Source organism: Colletotrichum truncatum (assembly GCF_014235925.2).
Source record: "Colletotrichum truncatum strain CMES1059 chromosome Unknown Contig_0001, whole genome shotgun sequence".
NCBI lineage: Eukaryota > Fungi > Ascomycota > Sordariomycetes > Glomerellales > Glomerellaceae > Colletotrichum > Colletotrichum truncatum.
In genome coordinates this window covers 6,058,205-6,081,168 of record NW_027222398.1, presented here as the reverse complement: position 1 = coordinate 6,081,168, position 22,964 = coordinate 6,058,205, and the positions used below count along the sequence as shown (strand labels likewise).

The 22,964-nt window shown below is 51.5% G+C and overlaps 6 protein-coding genes across 6 annotated transcripts; 2 read left to right on the top strand and 4 right to left on the bottom strand.

The window, feature by feature from the left end:
- Positions 1-400: 400 nt before the first annotated feature.
- CTRU02_201692 (uncharacterized protein) lies at positions 401-1,966 on the bottom strand (the record flags this gene model as incomplete). The annotated part of the gene is made up of 1 exon (XM_036729816.1): positions 401-1,966. The coding sequence occupies one exon, from the start codon at positions 1,964-1,966 to the stop codon at positions 401-403; it is 1,566 nt and encodes a 521-aa protein (XP_036578350.1).
- A 1,825-nt stretch (positions 1,967-3,791) lies between these two features.
- CTRU02_201691 (plasma membrane proteolipid 3) lies at positions 3,792-4,213 on the bottom strand (the record flags this gene model as incomplete). The annotated part of the gene is made up of 3 exons (XM_036729815.1): positions 3,792-3,994; positions 4,065-4,106; positions 4,168-4,213. The coding sequence occupies 3 exons, from the start codon at positions 4,211-4,213 to the stop codon at positions 3,792-3,794; spliced, it is 291 nt and encodes a 96-aa protein (XP_036578349.1).
- Positions 4,214-10,091: 5,878 nt separating this feature from the next.
- CTRU02_201690 (RNA-binding protein) lies at positions 10,092-12,291 on the top strand (the record flags this gene model as incomplete). The annotated part of the gene is made up of 4 exons (XM_036729814.1): positions 10,092-10,250; positions 10,327-10,384; positions 10,510-11,216; positions 11,365-12,291. The coding sequence occupies 4 exons, from the start codon at positions 10,092-10,094 to the stop codon at positions 12,289-12,291; spliced, it is 1,851 nt and encodes a 616-aa protein (XP_036578348.1).
- A 1,483-nt stretch (positions 12,292-13,774) lies between these two features.
- On the bottom strand, positions 13,775-15,349 carry CTRU02_201689 (chromatin assembly factor 1 subunit; the record flags this gene model as incomplete). Its single annotated transcript, XM_036729813.1, has 6 exons — positions 13,775-13,949; positions 14,000-14,485; positions 14,539-15,054; positions 15,105-15,156; positions 15,209-15,262; positions 15,316-15,349. 6 exons carry the CDS (start codon positions 15,347-15,349, stop codon positions 13,775-13,777), a joined length of 1,317 nt encoding a protein of 438 aa, XP_036578347.1.
- A 962-nt stretch (positions 15,350-16,311) lies between these two features.
- Positions 16,312-20,708, top strand: CTRU02_201688 (alkaline phosphatase d; the record flags this gene model as incomplete). Its single annotated transcript, XM_036729811.1, has 4 exons — positions 16,312-16,316; positions 16,382-16,475; positions 16,535-18,131; positions 18,181-20,708. The coding sequence occupies 4 exons, from the start codon at positions 16,312-16,314 to the stop codon at positions 20,706-20,708; spliced, it is 4,224 nt and encodes a 1,407-aa protein (XP_036578346.1).
- A 368-nt stretch (positions 20,709-21,076) lies between these two features.
- Positions 21,077-21,827, bottom strand: CTRU02_201687 (signal peptidase subunit family protein; the record flags this gene model as incomplete). The annotated part of the gene is made up of 2 exons (XM_036729812.1): positions 21,077-21,308; positions 21,376-21,827. 2 exons carry the CDS (start codon positions 21,825-21,827, stop codon positions 21,077-21,079), a joined length of 684 nt encoding a protein of 227 aa, XP_036578345.1.
- Positions 21,828-22,964: the final 1,137 nt, after the last annotated feature.

Genomic DNA, 22,964 nt, shown 5'->3' with positions numbered 1-22,964 from the left:
TAGTCCAATGTCTGCAATTACCTCACTAGCCAAAATACATCACACGAATCATCTATTCGCCCGAACTTGGGCTACGCCATGTATAAATATATCAAATTGAAGAATCGTATACCCTAACAGATCCATCCCATGTCTTCATACTCTGTAAATCATCAAGTCATAAATAATCATCAAATCGTCAGTGGTACTGGTTACAAATGGCGAGACGAGCACCCATTTGCGCCTCCTGTTGTTTTGTTTATAGCCGTCCGCTTTATATGGGTATCGAGACCTTTTTTTGATAATGCCTTTTGGTTAGGATCGCTGCCATGTAAACAAGCCTTCGCCGTCGCATCGTGTTGCCTAGTCGTCCAGTCGTATGCCCTACAAGGCGGCCATGTTTCGCCATCACGTCATCACTTCAAGATTGGCCCTCCACTATCTTTCCCTTGTTCTTGGCGTCAGTTGTCTTCAGCAGGTCTCGAAGGCTCCCCTCAGCATGGCTTGTGGACACGCCTCCCTGCGCAGAAGCTGAGCCAAGACCTACGATGGGTGGAAGTCTCCAAGGTATCCAGCCGGTAAGGCCCGCCAAGAGGCCACCCGCTGCCTTCTTCTGATCAGGCTTATCTGAAATATTCTGGTATTGTTGCTCAGGAATCTCACTTCTTGGTCGTTCATCCGAACTCTTACGGGCAGATCGATGCCCCATTACGTCCTCCATATCCGTCCGAACCTCAAGGTGGCTCGTCGACGTTTTTGGCAGAGCAGGCTCGCTAACCAAGGCATTTGCCGAACTTCGGGGTGACGACTGGTTGTTGGCTGCAAGGCTTTGCCGCGTGCTCTCTAACATCGCCGTGGCAAATGACGACGATTTCCTCCGCATAAGAGGGGGTAGCTGATCCTTCTGTTCCTGGCTCGGCCGCTCATCGTCTTCGCTGACTGAGGACGAAGGAGTCGTGCTCCCTGATTTGCGAGTGGCAGCTCGGCCACGCACCTCTGCAGTGATTTCGGCTGCCGACTTCTTCTTCGACTTGTCCTCCTCCGAAGACCGACTGGAAGACATAATAGTCTCCAACGTCCCCATTGCTATGCTTCTTCTTCTGCCACCGCTTCTTCTCTTCCTGTGCCTTCTCTCATCGTCCGACACAGCCTCCAAGGTAGGGCCAGCGTTGTGACGCTGGCGTCGAGATGAGGATGCGTGGCTAATGAAGGAAGCACCGGAGCCATGAGGCGCAACATGAACTTCGTACTGATTACTCAAAGAATATCGCGACCTGGCACAGATTTCAGCAATGCGATCTAGGTCGGCATTGATATCACTCTCTCCCTCTTGAGACTCGATGTTGGCCATCATGCTCTTGAAGCTGTAGGCCTCAACGGGAGGCAGTTTGGCCATGGCTTCTTGGCCTTCCAGCCGCTTCTTTGCCATCCCTTTAGCCATGCTTAAGCCGCCATTATGAGTCGACACACTGCCGCCGAACGGTGTGCGCAGAGCGATGATGCGCCGGACAGAAGCCGCAGGACCGCTTACAACGGATGAGGCAGACTTCAAGCCAAAGCCGCTTCCCCCCAAACCGTTGCTTCGGCTGGTGCTCGAGGGCCTGCTGTGAGACCCAGAATACGTTCTGACAATGACAGGTTGTGAGTATGTGCTACTTTGAGCGCCGGTAGATTTGGCGTAACGGTGGCGGGAAGGATAATTGCTGTTGAGCTCTCGCAGAGCCGAAGTGCGGTGCGCCGCGGTACTGTCGTCAAGAGGTATGGGCTTTCCCTCTGCAGTTGAGGGCACGAGAGACGTCGATGAGGTATTTGGTTGGAATAGCGGGGGAAAAGAGAAGGGCAATGAGTCTCGCGCCACCTTTTTAGGCGCGACTGAAGCGTGAAAGGTTGTTGTAACGGGAGTGCCTCCGGCACGAGTGGTGGAGGAAGGATAGCGGGATTGAGAGGAACCCAAATGGTCCTTGGGAAGGGTCTTCCTCTGGTCCATTTTCACTGTAAATGGTGTGTCGGTGGATGGGCTATATATATGTACATTCAGAGGGCAGCATGAGCCGCCAGGGTAGGAGTGAGAACCTCAAAGACAAGTTGTGTTCGCTGTTGCGTTGGATGGCGGATAAGTGAAGGGGTGAACAAGAGCAGGACATCAGGCCAGCGAGTGCGGAGGCATGGCTGTGTCGGTTCTCGCGTGTATGTATGTCGAGTGTCGTTTCTGACCAGGTTGTGATTCCTGGGCAAGCATATGCAGGTAGGTTTTTAGCAAATGTGCGCCTTGTCCGTTCTGGACTTGTGTCCTTCTACTTCCACAACGGGCGTCTAGGGTGGAGTTGGAGGGGAAGTCGGAACGGGTAGAAATAGAAAGAACAACGTAAATCAGAGAGATGAGCAGGCGATGGAGTAGGTGATGCGATGGTGGATACTATCAAGGATGCGATCCGGGTCGCCTCGAGGCGCGTGAACTAGTCGCGTACAAACGTCCTGCTGCAATTGCCGTTTTTCTTTTTGGGGATGTAATTCTGGAGCCCAGGAAGAAGTGAGGGCATAAACAAAATAAAAAAATAAAAAAAGGAGGAGAAGTAAGAAGGCTTTGCAGTGTTTAGGGTGAAGTTGCATCCGGGTGTAGCGATAGGCGGGGGTGATGAGGAGGCAGGAAGCATACATGTAGAAAGTGCTAAGGTAGGACAGGCAGAACACTACAGCCCATTAGCTTAGAGACACACGGAACAAACTGGAGGCTATTACAGATACAGGCTAGAGCAACGCAGTAACCAGCGAACGAGCAGGTGCGTGCTGCACGAGTGTCGTGGCTGCCGTTCAAAGGGTGGCCCAACACCAACCCCCCGGTCGCTGCCACCACCTCCCGTCCAATGACAGCCGTCTTAGCCGTGTTAGACGGAGAAAAGGGCAGAAATATACACTGTCCCCGCTGCCGTTCTTCCTCTGGTTCCCCTCTTTCCTCAGGCGACTCGCTCCATTCCTCACCTGCCATTCGACGCCCAGGCCACAGCCAAATCTGACCAGTCGCCAGCAGCACCAAGATACACTGGGTGGCGTTGGTGACTGGCTAAAGCTGTGCCGGACCAGACCATATCGGTTTCGTTCTCCCTGGTAGGGCGGTTGACGTGGTCGTCGCCTTCTCGAGCCTGTGAGATTTACGGCTATTCAAAGTGCAGAACTCCAGAATCGGTATTACTATCCAACTGTATCAAGAGTATGAAAGCCATGTAAAGCCGTCTTGGGCCCAGATATCTTGCATCGTCTTCTCCCGCCAGTGTGGGTCCGATAACGGCCTGTTTGGAGCTAGAACCACCGCCTTCATGGCCCCCAGCCAAGTCTATCCCGCCAGGCCTTCTCGATTCGTCGTCCGGCTTGTCGACTAGCATGCGCAGTACTGCCGTTGCGCTCAATCCATTGTTTGTTTCCATGTCAGTGCTTCTTACGGCATGCTGGGGCCTCTGTTGCCTATTGGGAGTTTACGAAGTAACATTGACGAGGACAGGGTCGGATGCGCTGACATACAGATCCGGCGCCATCATATGCATGAGGGTCAGGCACGCGCATGTCGTTGGCTATGTTTTGAATATAATAATGTCTCTTGTTGTTCTGTTGTTTATATCATACATCCATGACCGTAGTCACGTAGACTCATTCATTCTCGTTGGCAGATGCTGGCTAGCAGTGCAGCGCTGACGTCGCCCGTCATGCTACCCAGAAGATCAGTTGCACTATCGCGTCTTCATTCGGCCACGTAGAATCTCTCTGCCTCAGCTGCCAACCATACCATCGCCGCGCTACCGATATTATTCTCCCCTAACTTAAGCCGTCGGCTGAGCAATCGTGCCGTAACCCTGACCACCACTCTGCACCCTATCACTGTAAACACCTGGCGCGCGACCGGTTACTATGCGGCCCTCCCGTGCCTGCTCACGACGGTCGTAGTACACGTATTCGACGTAGAATGCGTGAATGTGACCCGGAAGGTATCCGAGGATCGTCAGGAAGATGTTGACGAGGAGATCTGTTGTGCAGTACGCATCAGCATCTAATAGATCAAGGACATGAAGGCGGTTATAGATCTGCTGACTTACCCATTCCACAGCCAGCAACGGCGTAGACACCGATGGGCGGGACTGTATAGGTTCAAGTGTTAGTACATCTTCTCCCTTGATGGTGTGTCTGAGCCTGTCATACCAAGGATAGTGATGAGAATGAGAAAGACAGCGGAAACAGCGCCCATTTTCAAAGATTTATCTGATATATCCTGTTGGGTTTAGACTATATCGAGGATGATGCTTGGAGTGCTAGTGACCGAGAAGACGAAGACTGGAGTTCTATTGATGGGTTGAAGTGCGTTCAAGGGTATCAAGACTTGGGTTGTGGGTGCGGAAGGGAATCAATGCCAATTTCAGCCGAGGCGACCAGAAGTTTAAATGCATCGGCCTAACCCAGACACGAGATTGAGGGGGTAGGTGGACGGCCAAAGTTGCCGTACCTTGTCTTGTTTTGGGTAACAGATTGCGTGGTGCCCTGACGCCTCCCTTTAGACAGCCAATGCTCTGGTCGAATTTCCTCGTGGCGTGGACTTCTGACGACCGATTAATGACGTAACCTGCACGTGCCGGACAACAGCTAAATCTCTCCGGCACCTGGGCTGATGTATTCACTTTAATCGACTCTTGGGCTGGTCTCAAGTCTTGTCTTGTTCAGTTGCCATTATTTCGACCTTCTACATTTTGTCAAGGCCGCCCAAACTGTGCTATCATCTTTCTGTTCTCAGTTCGGCTATATACGGGACTTTTTTTTGTCACGACCTGAAAACGAAAAGTTACTGCAGTCGTACACCTCTGGACGTGCAGCTGCAGATACTACATCCGACAATTCGGGTGTTTTAATTCGGTATACTCTTCGCCCAAGCTCACAGTCACACCCGTCAATGACAGATACAAATATCACCCGTTGCCATAGATGTACCTTAAGGTAGGGCACATTGTGGTGACGCTACCTACTCGGAACAGCTCTCCCCCGCTTCTCTGCCCCGAGACATGCAGTCCATCTGTAGAAGAGATTCTCGACATTGACAATGAGGCGAGCAACAAGAACATGGTTTTTTTTTTTTTTTTTGGTTTATGACTATATCACCATACTGAGCCTTGACTACAGATCGAGTCTCAGCGTCCATTACCTAGTATATGATGACATGTTGTCTTGTACAAGGAAAACGGATCATCGTCCGTCGTAAATGTAATATTGAGGGTTGCCATGTTGAATGGCCCAGACAGTCTACTACGTGTTTGCCAAACACATCAGCTGGAAGACAAATTTGAAGGCAACGGTGATGAGGAAGACATCACTTGGTAGGCGTACACAAGCAAGCGAGAGACCTTTGGGATTCCAGCGTAAAAAAGAGTAATCAACCCCTCCTGCCTTGGGATTTGTTGAACATTTGGGGCGAACGGCGTCCTTGCAGACCTACAACCGAGTGAACCACTCCGTGGCCCCGTGATATTGTTGATGTATGCGGAACACCACCCGGAATTCCTTGCTCGTGGCATAGTGCAGGTTGTTGATCAAAGTTGTGAAGTTGTAATGTGGACAGGGAACAGCGTTGCGGCTATGCTTCACAGCAAGCATTTGAAACGGCGGGACGCGTAGCCGCACACTCAGCCTCGACTCTATGGTAACATACACAACAAACAGCACCATTCATCCATAAGATTTCCTAACTTGTTGGCTATCCTTTCGCTATGCCTGCAGATCTTCCAAGGCCAGGTCTTGATATTGGTGGCGCCCTTTAGCCCAACCAGTGCATTTGCTCATTATGATGGCTCGAGTCAAGTTGTCACTGGTTGCTGCAATATTACATTGACGGGAACGGAGTATTCCGCGGCACCGAAGTCTACTTGATGAAAGCGAGACTGCCCTTGCTGTTTGGCGTCGTATTCGGTCGGAGATAATTAAGACCTGCTAGTGTGTAAGAGCCTCGCTAATGGAACAGTGAGAGTTTGGTATCTGGGCTGTGTTGCAGAATGCTCGGGGAACGAAAGAATCAACGTTAGTACTTGAAGTTACAGAGGCGAGAATGGTGATGGCAGCATAAGGACGATACCATCAACAGCAGCGACAATGAGACGGGCAATGAAATGCGATGACCACTGTGAGGGATGGGATGAGTGACGTAGCGAGCGATGTTGCAAATAATAGTGCTGATCAGGCGATACAGTCCCTGTAGCCAGGTTACATAACTTCAACTGGTATTTGAATGCAAATGCTAGTTAAAGGACCAAGGCCGCCAATGATTAAGTCGCAGATCAAAGCCACGGCCTTGAGCTATCATTTTGTGGATTTAGGCCCAAATATTGCAGACGATCGATCGACTTGCGAGCTGCTTGTACACCCAGATTATGCCCTATTTGTGATCAAAAGCATTGGAAGACGGCTGGTAAAGTCTAGCACAGAATGCATGTAGTGGATAGCTCTGAATGGGCTGCGAGAGCTTATCCATATTAGAAGGCCCGCCCGAGGTGGTGCGAACCAAGACACTTCTTCCGTTCTTCTCGAAGCCTGGGCCGTTGAATTCACGGATTGGTTCAGGGCATGCCCCGTCCGGAGGTATGTGGCTGCACCCCTGAGTTTCTAGCTAGCCTGCATTCCATCAAGCTAGAGGCGGCCTGCTACTATGTAGCACAACAGAGACCAATTATTCAATTGAGACCCTTTCGTTGGTGCACCAGATTGGCAGTGGCGGCACTATAGAATCTAAGCTTCAGGTCAACAGCGAAGGGTCCCGTGCGATTGATTATATTTAATTCGACCCGTGCCGGGTTTGTCTCTATGTTTTATTGCAGTTACTGGCACGGCGGTAGAACCATTGCCGGCACCTGCAAAGACGTTGGGGAGGGATACAAAAGTAGGGTCGGGGTAGGGGTGATACATCATTGTGGACTGATCCCATCGGAGCGAGATGACGCCTCGCCTAAGTCAGCAAGTCAGGGTTGGCTATGTGGAGCTTTCTTAACGTTCCTCATCTGCAACAAAGGTGGCCTCGGGGAGTAGTCGCCTTCTCGAGATGGCGAGTTTTGCCCTTGCTATCTTTTATTGGATATTACCGATGTGCCTCAGAAGAGCAAAATACCAACCCAGAAAAGAAGGCAGCAGCTCGGACACTGACACTTCTGGTCCTGTATACGTTGAAAAGAGCTGGTGATGGAAAGCTAGCTGAGGGTTCCCACGTGGAAGACAAGGAGATGCTGACCAGTGATTGGTGTGGTGTGGCACAGTACGGCAAGTTGGGACTTAACTGACAGGTATTCGGGACCAGGCGTGATAAGACGGAATACGAGCCAAGGGAAGGAAGGCGTAGGCAGTGCGCAAAGCACAGCGAGAGAGTAGTGGAGTGGGAAGGATGCTTCTCTACTGTGTGTCGCACCCACTTGGTCGATTCGTTAGTTCCTCACGAGCCAAGTCCCCAATGGCCACTTGTTGTCGCGGCCTGTTCGGGGAGTGGAGGTCAATGATGTGTATCGGGTAGCTTCAAGTAAGGTGTTCTTACCTGGAGGAACTGCACAAAAATCGCAGCCTGCCTTTCAGTAGATAGGAGCTAGGCCGGCATGCTGGAGTGGCGATCCCACATATGTAGTACTGTGCACTTTAATTCCCGTGGGTGCGGTACCGAACAATACCTGGCAGATGACCTGGTCGATGGATGGGCGTCCTTCGGTTTAGTGCCTTGTAATGCTTGTATGCATTTATTTATGTAAAGTACGGGGTCTATGTCCAGACTTCGTCACAGTGAGTGTACCAAGGGTAGGCCGGAGGCGCATATGCTGATTACCCTTGCGATTGGTGACGGTCGACACACGACTGGGACACGCTGTGCGGTTTGGAGTTGTAGTACCCGATACCTTTGAATTCCCAGGGGGAACGTGGGTGACGGGTTCGTGCTGGAGAGACGAGTTGAACCAGAACTAAAGGAGTGCTGCTGATAGGGAAGACCCAGGCAGCCGGCGACGGCGGCAAGGAGCCGATATGCAAGAGAGCGTGGCTATGTTCAAGGGTTCCCTCCCCAGGATAAGAAGCGTGGTTGGAGAGAGGACTTGTTGGGCTCAGAAGAAGGTGTCCGTACTTGGTGCTCCTGAAAGGATATGCCTTGAAATTTTGAGTCTTGCTGTGCAGATCAAGGTATGGTAATTTAGTGCCATTTGAAGAATGCTGGTCGTTTGTTTCTCATCTGTTGGTGATTAGCAGATACGCCCATTGGTGTGCACTCCGCATTGCACCAATGATTCATGACCGAATCCACAGACAAGTCGTCCCAGTTTGGGGATTGTTTGTGAACACCACCTCAGGCTGTGCGTGCGTGCTTGTGCTATGTACTAGTAGTATGCTGCTGTCCGTCCTGGGTCCCCAATATGAGGCGACCTAGCGGTATGACGGGTGGACTTTTTGGATGCACATTCCGTTCTTTAGCATGAAATTCTACCCCATTTTTCCTGGCTTAAGCGACCACGGCAAGAGCTCTTGGCGTGGTGATGTGGCTTCCACGCTTCCTGCCCTCACTCCGAGTGAATGTGCGCTGGGTTTTATCGTTCAGTTAGTAGACAGGCAGGGCGGGTCGGAGTTTTAACTGATATAGGCACGGGCACAGTCTCCGGCACAGCACTGACGCCACCCCTATTACACTAAAGAGCCAACAGACATGCTGCAGTACCTCGCACTCGGTACTGCAATCAGACAGCAAGCTGATTTGATACGTCAGCTGACAATTGCAGGCGTTTCGTGGTGCTTCAGAGGGAGTTTCTTCTGAACAAGCCATTGAAGTCGCGTTAGAATGTGATGAGACGAGCACAAGGTGTTGCCGAGGATAGAGGAGGATAAGAGGAATCGCCCACCAGATACTATCCAAGCAGTATAGTTATAACACAGTACTGTATGCAAATCTGTAGACAGTAACATAGGACGTATTGGCCATGGTGAGCTATATCTAGGTAGCCAGCCAGCTGAGTTACGTACACAATACCTGGTCACTCGAGCCATCCAGTGCCAATGCCTAGAAACATTGAGGCAGCCAAACTCATTTCGTAAAGCTTCCGATTCCCTGCTTGTCTGCCTTGTAGTGCCCTGGAGTCCTGTTTGTCCCCGGCAGGGTCGTAGATGAGAAGGGAGAAACAAGAAGTTTAAGCCCAACTGGCACCAAGCCCCGGCAATCTTTAGGCTTCGGGCCCCCGTTGAACGATACCGGTGAACGGGCGGGTAATTATTCAGCTTCTCAGTCATTACTATCCACCGGTCACCCTCATGTCAGGTACTTCCATTCACGTTGCCTTACTGTACCAACACACCTCCCGGCAGTCGCATCGAAATTCGATGTGCCTTATCTGAGCTTTATTTTTATATTTATTTTTTTTGGCCATAAGTAATTACCTTTGGTTGGGTGTTCTTGTTTTTCCCCTGCCTGCTGCACTGACCAGACAAACCTGAAAAGGAACTGGGGCGCGGGTACTGCAGTGGTGGTGGTGTTGTACAGCAGTGCGGTTCCAGCGCGTGTACTTTAGGGATCTGCTCCCAAAAAAGGACCAACGTAAGGCAGAAGGAGGTAAGGTACTACTTACTGTACTGTACGGCACGGTACCTTACGGAGTACGTTCCCACGTCCCACGCCAACACCAATTTTCTTCTCCTGTGTCAACTGCCCATTCTCTCTACCTTCCCTTCACCTTTCCCTCTTTTCGGTTCTTCCTTCTTCCCCCCTACCGAACCTCCCACCTCTCCCCCCGAGCTGCGAGGAAAAAAAGGCACGACGACACGAGGACTGGTCAATTTCGTCCTCGTTTCCCTTTTTCTTCCTTGCCTGCTTGTTGCCGCAACTCCCGCTTCAGTTTCTTTGCTGCAGCAGCTTGCTTTGCTCAGCACCTCTCCTGAAGCAAGCTTGCCGGGAACTACTTCCGTCCCCTCCCCGAATATCCGTCGTTTGTTCGAGTCGTAACGCTGCAGCGACCCTCCGTCTGTCGGTAAACAGCTGTTCGAACCATCGACGAGTCTTCTACCAGACATCAATCGACCCATTATTCTTATTGTGCAGCTTTTGCCCTTAGTGCTACTGCCACCACCTGCCCAAAATGTCTGGTCCTCCCGCTGGCAACCAGCTCAACATTGATCGCTATGTCGTGATTCACGTCGCAACTACCTGCGATGAGCACGGCGTCTACGTCACCAAGGACTCCGCCGAGGTTATCGAGCTTGGATGGATCCTGCTTGATGCGAAGTCTCTTGAGGAGGTGAGCTTTCCTGCCCGAGCTAGGGGGGGCCCTACGTCGCTGTATGTTCCAGTCAAACTGACGAGCTTGCCTCCAGATCACCCGCGAGAGCGTTCTTGTCAAACCCATCAACACTCCGATCACACCCTTGTGCAGTAAGTAGTCGCACGAGCCTTGAGACCTTGTCCTTTCCTGTCACGCCATCCGACGCATACCCCAGCACTGGCGACGATAGGTCTGAAATTTTCCTGGCTAACCTCTGGGACTTTTTTCTCTTTAGCGAGCCTGACGACTTTGACTTGGGAACATGTGCGTAATGCTGGAACCTTCCGAGATGCCATTAACCGATTCGACACCTTTGCGAATGAGCATTTGACCTCGCAAAATCTCGATTTCGTCTTCGTCACCCTCGATGCTTGGGACCTTCGCGTCCAACTGCCCCGAGAAGCCCGAGACAAGGCCGTTGTCCTGCCTCCATACCTTCAGCACTCCCGTACTTTCGATTTGAGAACTGAGTACCAGAGATGGCAGCAACACCATCCCGAATCGCTGCCTTTTGGGCCCTCAATGCTGTCCAATATCTGTGCCGCCTTGGAGGTGGAGCCGGTCCAGTCTAGTGCTCCAATCAAGCACAACCTGCCTTTCCACCTTCAGGCGTTGGCTCCTGCCTCCCCTCGCCGTGCCATGGAGGAGGCCGTCACTCTGGCTCGCGTCCTTCGAGGTCTGATTCGCAAGTCGCAGCCCTCCCACGAGCATCCCGATGTTTTGACTCGGCCGATGGACGCGCGCGCCGATGTGCGTGCTTTCCTGTCCGAAAGAAGCAAGGTCCTCCACATGTCTGGCTTGCCTCACGATACGACTCAATCCGAGCTCGAGAGCTGGTTCACCCAGTTTGGTGGTCGCCCTATTGCGTTTTGGACTCTCCGAACCCCCGAGCAGCACAAGCCTACCGGCAGCGGTTTTGCTGTCTTTTCTTCTCACGAAGAGGTGAGTTATCAATCCTGTACTCGCGCATTTTGGACAGACAATGGGCCGCCACAATTTCCTCGCGGCGAAATGCTGTCAATTGGGTTTTCCGGCGCAAGAAGACGTCTCAGAATTAACTATTGAGGGATCACTGCTGACAACGAACCAGGCCGCTGAAAGTCTATGCATGAACGGTCGCGCCCTTAACGAGAAGGCGATCGAGGTGTCCCCTTCTTCCAGCCGTGTGCTTGACCGTGCCGCCGAGATTCTGACGCCGTTCCCTCCAAGCAAGAACCGTCCTCGTCCCGGCGACTGGACCTGCCCTTCGTGTGGCTTCTCCAACTTCCAGCGACGTACCGCCTGCTTCCGTTGCTCATTCCCTGCTGTCAGCGCCGGTCCTACTGGTGACATGGGCTATGGCTATGGATATGGACCACCGGCCATGATGCCTCCTCCCCAGCACCACCACGGACACATGGGTCACGGCGGTGGCCGTATGGGCGGCAGCGGTGTCGTTCCCTTCCGCGCCGGAGACTGGAAGTGCGGTAATGAGGTTTGCGGTTACCACAACTTTGCTAAGAACGTTTGCTGTCTGCGTTGCGGTGCCAGCCGTGCTGGCGCTGCCGTTGTCGCGGACTCTGGTGGTTACCCTTCCCCCATGGACCCTCCCTCCAACTACAGCATGAGCCAGGGCTCTATGAGCGGCACCCCTGGTCCTGGCCCCTTCGCCTCGGCTGGTGGTGGCTTCGCCTCTGGTGGCGGCTACGGTGGCCAGCATTTCGGTGGCCCTCCCAGCACTTATGCCCTTCCCTCGGGTATCGGCGGCGGCGCTGCCCCCTACCCGTCTCTCAACACTCACTTTGGACCGGCCCCTGGCTCTCACTCTGCCGGCCCTTTTGATAGCCGTGCTGCCGAGGCTGCCTTCCAGTCTGCCTCCAACGGCCCTGCATCTGCCGGCCCCTCGAACAACTTTTACTCGCAAAACGAGAACGATCCTTTTGCATTCCTCTCCAGTGGCATCGGAGGACTTTCCGTCAGCGGCGGAGATGCCCGTCAAAACGGAGGAGCCGCCCCGCCGAGCAAGTCTCCTGCTTAAACTACGAAACTGGATTTTGAGAAACAAGATAAAATCCAGGCTGCTGCATCAGCTTCCTTGGATCGTTTTCAGCAATGTGACTTATTTCTGCGGAACGAGCTTCGGAATCAAGAACATAGAGCATTTGACCTTTGGCAATTACCTTCTGGACTTACGCTTGCTTTCAACGGATGGGTGGGCATAGGTTTTTGGAAGATAAATTGGACGGGGGTTGGTTGTCGGTATACCACGGGATGCGGGTAAAAAGTTTGCAAGGCTGGAAAGACAAAAAGAGTGTTACACTACCGGACGGACGGACACCGCTGTTGGAATTGCTTTCTCGCTGACAAGCGTCAGTATAAAAAGGGCTGGCTAGTTACGGATTGTTGATTATGGCCTAACCTTGGTTTGGACGTTGCGGTTGCGGCTCGGTCGGATTTTGGGCGGTCCAAAGGGGAGTGCATAGCGAAGGGAGTGTTAAGGGTATACCTGGCTGGCCTTCATTGTGTGTGAGAAGTTGTCGTGTCGATTTTCAATTATTTTTTGCTTTCCTCTCTCACCCTCTCTCAGTTTTTTCGTGTCTTTTACCGCTATCTTTCCTCACATTATCTCTTGTCTCTTGTTGTTTTCCCCAAACGCACAAAAAATTCCTAGTCCTTGTTCATCTCCCCCTTTCTTGAAAGATTGGCTTGGCATTTCAAACAATCCCCTTCGAACATGGTTTCTATACGGCTGGATGGGCGGCAGCGTTGTGGGAGTCGGGGAGTGGACAGGGTCCAGGGTAGGCAGGCAGGCAGGCAGGGCAGGCTTTTGGTTTGAAATAATCTTTCTCCTCCTTTTGAAATGCTACGTGCCTCTACTGCTTTTTCTTTTTCCTGTTCGTTGTTTTTTTGTTTTATTTTTTTTGTGGCATATATTTTCTATTCCCTCCTTGGTGGACGGTTTTTGGTGGAGAAAAAGCAATTCGCATGTGTGCTTATGTTTGTGTATGTGTGTCGAATGCATCAGCTATACAAACCTCCCCAATGTTTGGCATTCTTACTAAGGAAGGCATGGGCCATGGCCGTTTATTCTATGGTCTGTCCACTCGATTTGTTTCGCTCAGAATTGACACCGTCTCTCTTGCTCGACTTGCGTGTCCTTGAAAGCGTGATGGTTCGATATGGATTCTCATAGTGTGGTCACCATGATTTGTGAAGAATGGTGTGGTATCAAAAAGGTCCTTCGGGACATTCGCATAAACATCGATGTAGAGGCACCATGGAGGAACACTGAGAAGATCACACTTGTGTAGGGCTCATGACATCCTGACTGAAAGTGAAAAAGGCAGCCGATTGGGAATCTGAATTTATCTCCACACATGTCCATAGACGCCAAAGCAAAAAGGGAAAAGTAAAAGTAAGAAACCCCCAAATTCATCACCATTTTGGCACGCGCCCTCCCGTTATTGGTATCAACCAAACAGCAGCTATTACGCGGAAGTAGTTGTGAGACTCCACCTTGCCTATCGGTCGATCTCGTCAAGAGGCAGATCACCGTCATCTTTGCCGACAATGGAGTCGGCAACCTTCCAGATCTGAAGCAGGTTGTCCTCAGCGGCACTGCAAACAAGCCAGGGCTCGTTGGGGTTCCAGCTGAAGTCTGCAAGATGGTTTGTGTGGCCACCGTGCATGAAAAGCCTACACTTATGTTAGTAACAGAAGACCTTGCGAGTTGCGACGGGACTTACAGTTCTGGGGGGCCATCCTCCTGATCATCGGGCATTTGCTCCTCACCGACACGAGACAGGTCCCAGAAGATGACCCGTCTGTCGTAGCTGCCAGAGCCGAGAATGCCGGCCTCCTGGGGATGCCATGAGAGGGAGGTAACTGCATCGTTGTGGCCCTCCAGAGTATGAACCTTCTCCTTGACATTACGCAGATCCCAGATACCCAAAGTCTTGTCTGCCGATGCTGTCGCAACAAGGACTTCTGAAGTGGGGTTGAAGGCCAGGGCGTTGATAGCATCAAGGTGGCCACGCTTGGCAACAACAGCGGCACGGCTCGTATCAGGCTGACGCACGTCGATAATTTGCATGGTCAAGTCATCCGAAACTGTTCCGATGAAGCTCTTGGCAATTGGATGGTACTGAACGTCGTTGACAATTTGGGTGTGGTGAGTATACCTTCTAGCGGGCTTCAATGTGTTGCTACCACTCTGCAACGTCTTTAGATCCCTGTAGAGTTGTCTTAGCCTTATTCAACCATGGCGTTAAGGGTCTAGACGTACCATAGACACACAGTGGTGTCTTCGCTGCCCGATGCAAGACAGCCTTGCTCATGGGGATTCCAGCTCAAGCCGAATCCCTCATGCTTGTGGCCAATGAGCTCGACCTGGGCGTTGACCTTGCCGGTGGGCTGCAAGCTGTGCTTTGTGCGATCGAAAACAAGCACTTTGCCGTCAACACAGAGCGTTGCGATGATGTCGGGGTTCTGAGGCTGATAGCGAGCCTTGTTGATCTCCCCAGGGTGATCAATCTTCTGCACGATGTTGAACTCGACAGCAGAAGACTCTCCGCTGGATGACTTGCCATATCCTCCAATCTCTCCAGACTCCTCGTTGTAGTCGGCCGGGTTCGGAGACGCGGACTTGGGAATCTTGACCTCGGCGATTTGCACATGGTTGGGGAGTCCCTCAGACGTATGTGTGCCAAGAAGGAGTCGATGGATACGATAGTTCTTGTCTTCGGGCTCCTTGACGTCAGGAAACCATTGTGTAGTCAGAGTCGGCCACTCTAGTGCCGTGCTGTACTGCATGTTAGTTGCAATTGGGACGAAGGCTGTGGCCGGTCATACCTGAGAATCATGTCGTAGAGAAAGGGGCTGTTCTTCTTCCACGTCTTGTATTCTAATCGCTTACTTAGTTTTAGATGTGAAAGGGAATGGAGACTTGCACAAACCCTCATTAATCAGACGTTGTTCCTGGTCCTCGTCTTCCTCTTGGACCATGTCCACTGGCGAAGGGGTTAGATTATGATGCATATGGGAACTCATTCACAAAGCTTACCATCGACATCGTCAACAACCTGAGCAGGAGCCATTGTGAGTAGAATTCTGACAATTCAATCAGGGAGTTGATTTCAGTTTCTAGGTGTCACCGCTTTGGTAAGATGGTGCTGCGTTGTGCCGGGGTCCGCAACGTGATAATCGGGAAGTTCTTTGGCGGCGCAAACAATGGCGGAGGAGGTTGACGCGAGGTGGAGGTTCGGAGAAGACGCGCAGCGCGTAGATTGAAACTTTAGTGCAGCAAAGGTTTGGGTGGACAGGAGCAGGCGCGCAAGCTGTGACGCCTGCCACGCTAATCGGAAGAGGGAATGGCTTAAACTGAAGTGATCCCCCACATTTTTGTGCTTCGAACTGAGGCATGGAGTAGCATCAGCCCCATCTTCCCTTGCCACAGCTCTGGTGGGGTCTTTCATATGTGGCGCAGGCCTACAAGAGCCTGAGCACCAAGGTGTCCCGTAGAGTCACACCGGGCCCAGGGCAGAAACAGTGATGACTGAGGCCTGAGCCCCTGTGGCCACTGGTGCTACAGCGTTATCCCGCCTAGCCCCGCCACCACCCCAAAGCCGGCGGAAGTTCCTGCATCATCCAATCCATATCGATTGCGCCCATCTCATCCCAGCGCCAGTCCAACTGTCCAGCTTCACCTGCGCAACCCAACTTTACCATCCTTTCGCCCTCACACAGCTCGACAGCCCGAGTTCCCTGTTCACCTGGCAGAATCGCAAGCACTCTGGCTTCGAATAGCTGAGTGTTGAATATTCTTTCAACTGTTCATTCTCTTTTCCTTTCACAAGTCGCAACTAGCTTGCGCCTGATTCACTTGGACTCCTACACCAGGACCTCCCTCGTGTCTGGAGAGAAAACCCGAACGCTTTTAGCCCTGAGACGGACAGGATCAACAGGATTACCTCCGCGAATCAATCATATCATTCAATACTTCATCAATTTTGCCTTTGTTAACCGCGGTTAGCTTAACCGCGCCCACCATTGCCACATTATGGGGTTCGTCGAGCTTCCAACCCTGCTTTGCAGTCTAGGGCCAACTTTACTAACATCTTCACCTTTAGTGTTCCCAAATTCTTCAGATGGCTCTCGGAGCGTTATCCGGCCATCTCCCAGCTCATTGCCGAGAACCGGATCCCCGAGTTCGACTGTCTCTACGTTCGCCTCTCTCACCACCATATTGTTTTTGAGTACGAATCACTAACAATGTTCGATAGCTGGACATGAACGGAATCATTCATAACTGTACGCATAAAGATTCGGGAGAAGATACCACCTTCCGACTGAGTGAGGAGGAGATGTTCATTCGCATTTTCAACTACATTGAGCACTTGTTTGGGAAGATCAAGCCGAAGCAGCTTTTCTTCATGGCCATCGACGGTGTTGCACCGAGAGCCAAGATGAACCAGCAGCGTGCCAGACGTTTCCGAACGGCTCTTGACGCTGAGAAAGCCCGTGAAAAGGCCATCAATGAGGGTGTCGAGATGCCCAAGGAGCCCCCTTTCGACAGCAACTGTATTACTCCCGGTACCGAGTTCATGGCGAAACTTACCCAGCAACTTAAGTATTTCGTCAACAAGAAGGTGTCTGAGGACGCCGACTGGCAGGGTTGTGAGGTCGTTTTGTCCGGTCACGAGGTTCCTGGTGAGGGTGAACACAAGATCATGGAGTACATCAGAAACGCCAAGGCGCAGCCTGACTATGATCCCAACGTTCGACACTGCTTGTACGGCCTTGATGCCGATCTCATCATGCTCGGTCTGCTCAGCCACGACCCTCATTTTTGTCTCCTTCGCGAGGAGGTCACCTTTGGCCGTGCGAGCAAGAACAAGTCGAAGGAACTGGAGCACCAGAACTTCTACTTGATGCATTTATGCATAGTTCGTGAGTACCTCGAATTGGAGTTCCAGGAACTCCAAGAGCCCGGTCGACTGAGTTTCCCATTCGATTTGGAGCGAGTAATCGACGACTTCATCCTCATGGCCTTCTTCGTTGGAAACGATTTCCTTCCCAATCTCCCGCGCCTTCACATCAACGAAGGTGCGCTCGCAGCCATGTTCCGCATTTATAAGTCTGTCCTCCCACAGGGAGATGGTTACATCAATGAAGGCGGTGTTATCAATCTCGAGCGCCTTTCTAGACTTCTTAACGAGCTTGCAAAGGACGAGAAGGACCAATTTGAACACGATGTCAGCGATGAGAAGTGGTTCCAGTCTAAAAGACTGGCTGAGCCTAACGGCGCTGATAGCAAGAAGTCCAAGGGAAAAGGACTTGTTCTTACTTCTGCCCAGAGGGATTTGTGGAAGCAAAAGATTCGCCCCTATGTTAATAAGCCCTCGCCCGAGCCGCTTGACTTGGGAACAAGTCTCAACGCCGCTGATCGCAAGTTTGTCCAAGACCTTGCTGATACCCTCCATATTGAATGGAGCACGAAGGAAGATGATGACGGCCACCGTCATCTTCTCCTTTCGTTCCCCGCGGGAGCTGCAGAGAACGCTAATGATGAAGAGGAGGAAGGAACCCTTGCACTCTACCGGGTTATGCGAAACTACGACAAAGCTCTTGTCGTTGACATCACGCCAGAAGATGCCCAGCATCACTACAAGGAACTGTATGACCAGAAATACCAAGCTTGGAAGACCAAGTACTACTTGGAGAAATTCCCTGAATGGGCGCCTGAATCCTACGATGCAGAGCTAACTAAGCTCTGTGAAAACTACGTCCAAGGTCTCCAATGGGTCTTGTACTATTACTATCAGGGCATCGCCTCGTGGCCTTGGTTTTACCAGTACCATTACTCACCTTTGACATCCGGTAGGTCAATTGCAGCAAGACAGAAGATTACCGCTAACTCAAGCTTTAGATGTTGTAAAGGGTCTCGGGGCCGATCTCAAGTTCAAGCTGGGCCAACCTTTCAGACCATATGAACAACTCATGGGTGTGCTACCCGATCGAAGCAAGTCTATTGTGCCTGAAGTGTACTGGGATTTGATGACGAATCCTAAGTCTCCAATCTACGACTTTTATCCCAGAGACTTCGAACTTGACATGAATGGAAAGAAAATGGAGTGGGAGGCCGTTGTCAAGATCCCTTTCATCGACGAGAAGCGCTTGCTCGATGCCATGGGACCGAAGAATGAGCTACTTACTAAGGACCAGCAAGCAAGGAACGGGTTTTGCGTGGCATTGAAATTTACATACAACCCAGAGGTCGCCTATACCTACCCATCATCGTTTGTGGGCGTCTTCCCGGATATCTCTCCTTGTTATTGTGTGGAGAACATTTTTGAGCTCCCCAACACTGACGGGCTGAAGTTCCGCAACGGCCTTGTGAAAGGTGCCAAGACCAACATTGAGGCTCTTGCAGGCTTTCCAACATTGCACACGCTGCCATACACAGCGATGCTTGTAGAAGGCTATGGTGTCAACGTCTTCCAAGCAGACAGCAAGAACCCTAGCATGATTATTACACTTACCGACTCGGAAATCAGGACGAAGGTCGAAACAGCGAGAGAGAAGCTTGGAAAGCGATGCTTTGTTGGATATCCTTTCCTTCAAGAGGCGAAGATTGTCAAGGTTTCCGATGAGCTCTTCGATTATGAGCTTGACAGTCAAACTGGCGCAGTTGTTCAGAAGCACCACGGCCCTAGAGATATTGACTTTTTCTCGAAGGAGTCCGCCTACATTGAAAACTGGCATGCCAAGCGCCTTGGCTTCACCATCAGCACTGTTGAGTCCCTCGTTCATGTCCATATGCTCAAGGGCTTGGTCAAGACCGAGGAGGGTGCTCTCGTTAAGGAGTACGCAGAGAACCCTAGCATGAGGAGCGTTTATGCTTCTCAGACCATTGTTGATGAAGTGGTGAACGAAGATGAGCGATTCATCGAAAAGGCAGCCGTTCCTATTGAGGAAGAGTACCCTGTTGGCACTCAAGCTTTCTTCTTGGGCGAATACAACTATGGACGTGCTCTAGAGGTCACAGGCCATGCAAACAACAAGGCCAATATTAGAGTTTCTGTCCTAAAGAACAAGGAGCCCGACTTCGCAAAACCTATAATTCAAGAAATGAAGCGACAAAACCGATACACCCCGTCTTATGCTGTTGCAAAGATGCTCAGCCTTCACCCCTTGATTCTTAGCAAGATCATGTCGTCTTACCAAATCAACACTGTTGGTGGACTAAGAGTTAACTTGGGTCTTAACTTGAAGTTTGACGCCAAAAAGCAGAAGGTCCTTGGCTACTCTCAGAAGTCTGAATCAGGTTGGGAGTTCAGCAATGCCGCGATCGAGCTTTTGGCTAGATATGTTGCCGCATTTCCAGACTTCTTTGCTGCTATCCAGCAGAACCCTCAATCGAGCGATGTCAACGACACTGATCTCTGGAAAGACCCGAAGGTCGCTGCACAGCGAGTGAAGGAGATTGGCGCATGGCTGAAGGCTGCCCAGACTAGCAAGTTTGAGAGAGTTCCCCTGGAAGCTGAGCAGCTGGACTCCGTGGTGGTTATGAGACTTGCTGAGGCAGGCGCGCACGTGTTCACTCAGTCTCACGATGTGGATGTGAAGAACATGAAGGGCGTCCCACGCTCCGCTATCATGAAGCCCAGCGACGCCGAGCTTTTCCTCAGCAATCAAAAATTTGCTCTTGGCGACCGCGTCAGCTTCTTGTCCTCTTCTGGCAAGGTTCCCCTCGGAAGCCGAGGAACAGTTGTTGGTCTCAGCCGCACCGCAACCAACGTGCTGCTGGACGTAGTCTGGGACCTGACCTTTATGAGTGGTACGACTTTAGGAGACAGGTGCCCACCCTTCCGCGGCATGACCGTCTACTCCTCTTCGGTGCTTAACACTACATATAAACAAGTCGTGTCCGGTTCCAAGGCTGGAATGCAGCGACGACCGGCGCCGGCGGTGACGTCGCTCACGACGAGCGCAACAGTGGGTGTTCCGCAATTCAAGGATGCTACGGCCCCCGGCCCGCTGAGGGGTACTTGGCGTGGCGCTGTCAATGGCAGTCAGGGTCACTCTGGCCGCGGCCGTGGCCGCGGAAGTGCTCCGAACTTGCTTCATAGCAACTTGGTCTATCGTGAGCGGAATGGCACCGGAGAGGGGCATGAAGTAAACGGACATGGTCAGCGCACTGGAGGGAACCAAAACACCAGAGGTCGTGGTCGAGGCCGTGGTGGACCCGTACAGCATCCTGGACATTCAGGACTGCACGAGGTGCCGGCTCAAGCTCAGCAGCCAATGTATGCGAACGTTCCGCCCCCTTCCAATCTCGATTCTAGAGGCAGAGGACGCGGGCGTGGACGAGGTGGACGCGGTAGGGGCGCTCCTCGTGGCCGTGGCGGGAATGGGTCCGCGGCTGGAGCATCTACTGGTGCTCCGGAGTCGTAGACGCTTCTTTTTTGTATTCTTTTGCGGTCCAGCGGATACCCCTTGATGAAGCGGGATGGTTTCTGATAGATGGCATTGGTCCCTAAAAGAAGGCACAGGAATCAATTACGACACGGATCAAGTATATGGCGGAAACGGCAATGGCTATTAGATGTTAACTATACTCTAAAAGCACGGATCAGATTTTGTTTACGAGTTGGAGCATTATCCATGTACGATAGCTTTGGACAATGTTAATACATCGGGAGGTCATTGCAGAAATGTAGTAGTAACCATGTCACTACAAGTGTCTGGCATACGGTGTAACTTTGAATCCTGTTATTTATTTGTTTACAACACGTGAAAGAAAGGTTCCTCCTCAGGGCAGATCATGGCTTCTTCTCCTTGACCTTCAGGGCGGGAAGCTTGAAAGCTTTGCTAACACCGCCCTTTAGCGCTTTCCAGTATCCAAGGTCACGGTTTTGGTTCCATGTCAAGATGCCAACCCAGGGCTGAACGTTGTAGTGCAACTTCAGGACAACCTTGTCGGATTCGGCGATCTTACCCGAGGGGTGGGTGATCTGGTACTTGGGCTTCTGGTTCTTGATCTTAAGCTTACCACTGTGCAACTGTCAGCTCTTGCAACTTTCCCTCAAACTTGAAAAACCACGTCGCGATATCTGCTTACCGGTTGGGGTCGATACTCTTGCCCTCTGCGCTCTTCTTAAGTTTGCGCAGAGCGGCAGGGCCAATGTTGGAGAGATGGTCGGCGCTTGGAGAAGTAATGATCTGGTCCCAGATAACGGCTTGGTTCGTGGCGTTTACACCGGGAACGGTATTCTTCTTCGAGTTATCCGGCCATTCGGCGGTCACGTAGACGAAGACTTGCTTGGTGTTCCAGGTGAAGAGGTCGGAGAGGTCGGCGTCGAGTGAGAACTTGATGATGGCATACTCCTCCTTCTTGGTGGAGTAGTAATGAGGGCGTCCTTTAATGACCTGGACGTTGGTGGTCTTGATCTCGCCGACGGAGGGAGCGCGTGGGGTGACGAGGTCTGTGGCCGCGATGAGGGCAGCCACGACAAAGGCTACCGTGGTAAAAAAGCCAAAAACATTTTGGCCACGGGTCAAAGTGTTGTACATTTTGAAAGAACCTGAAGCGCCTGAAGAGGCGTAGGTTTGTTAAGATGAAAAGAAAAGAAGCTCGTCAGCTGAGTTGCATGAAGAATGCGAATGTAGTGAGGACGAAATAGCTTATGTCCGTTCGTGATGGGAGGCCACGTTTAGGGAACAAAGCTTCAGCCTTGCACAGGTAGGAGATGTGGCTTTAGCGCTGTGCTTTGCGCGATTGGCCATCAAGCTTCGGCATTAGAGCTTTGGCTGCTTGTGTTTAGGGGACTTGGAGCAAGTACTTGGGTACCTCACCTAGGGGCCCTACCAGCTACAATGTAAGGATAGGAGCCGAGCCGGAGGTGGGGTCTGTGGGGGCCAGTTCTGCAGTGGATCCCTGCTGATGGGAGAACTGAATGCCACAAGGATGGCATGCAAGAACGTTGGTGTTAAACACTTACATTTTTACTGCTTCCTCAATGATTTTGACAATACAAGACTTCATCGACAACAACTGCTAGAGCTTGGAGCCCAGTCACTTATTCTTCTTCTTGCTTCTGAGTACTGTCAAGATGATTACCAGTAAGGGCGCTATTGAACTTTGGTCATATGTCTGGTCGCACTCTCCCTTGCCCAGAAAGCTGGCCTGCTTTGCTTCTGCTGGCTACACATGGCCTTTTTTCTTTCTCTTCCTTCAATCACTCAGATGTGAGCTGTGAACAACCGCAAGCCTCGTATGAAGACCTGATGGTACTCCCGTCCAAAGAAATGCTTCTGCCTTTTTTCTATTCGTATCGTTATTATCATTTAACTACAGGCATTCCCCCATCAGTTTTCCTGCCACTTGACCACCCAGCTTGTGGCTCATCTCTTCAAAGCATGATCAAGTCGTCTCACACAGCATCCGCCATAGCGATTGTATACCAGCAACACTCCTTGTGACGAACCAAAATGGCTGTCGCAAGAGAATACATTTACACGCGATGGGAAGTTACGAAAGAACAGGTATGCCGCTAGGTCTATTGATCTTGGTGGGTTGTTCATTCTGTTCAACCTGGCAATGTTGATCTCACCCACCTGCCATTTCCATCATACCTGTCGTCTGCCCCCTTCTCTTCTCATCGGCTTAGCTAGACTTTCATAATTTGTTTTTTTATCTTATTTTTATTA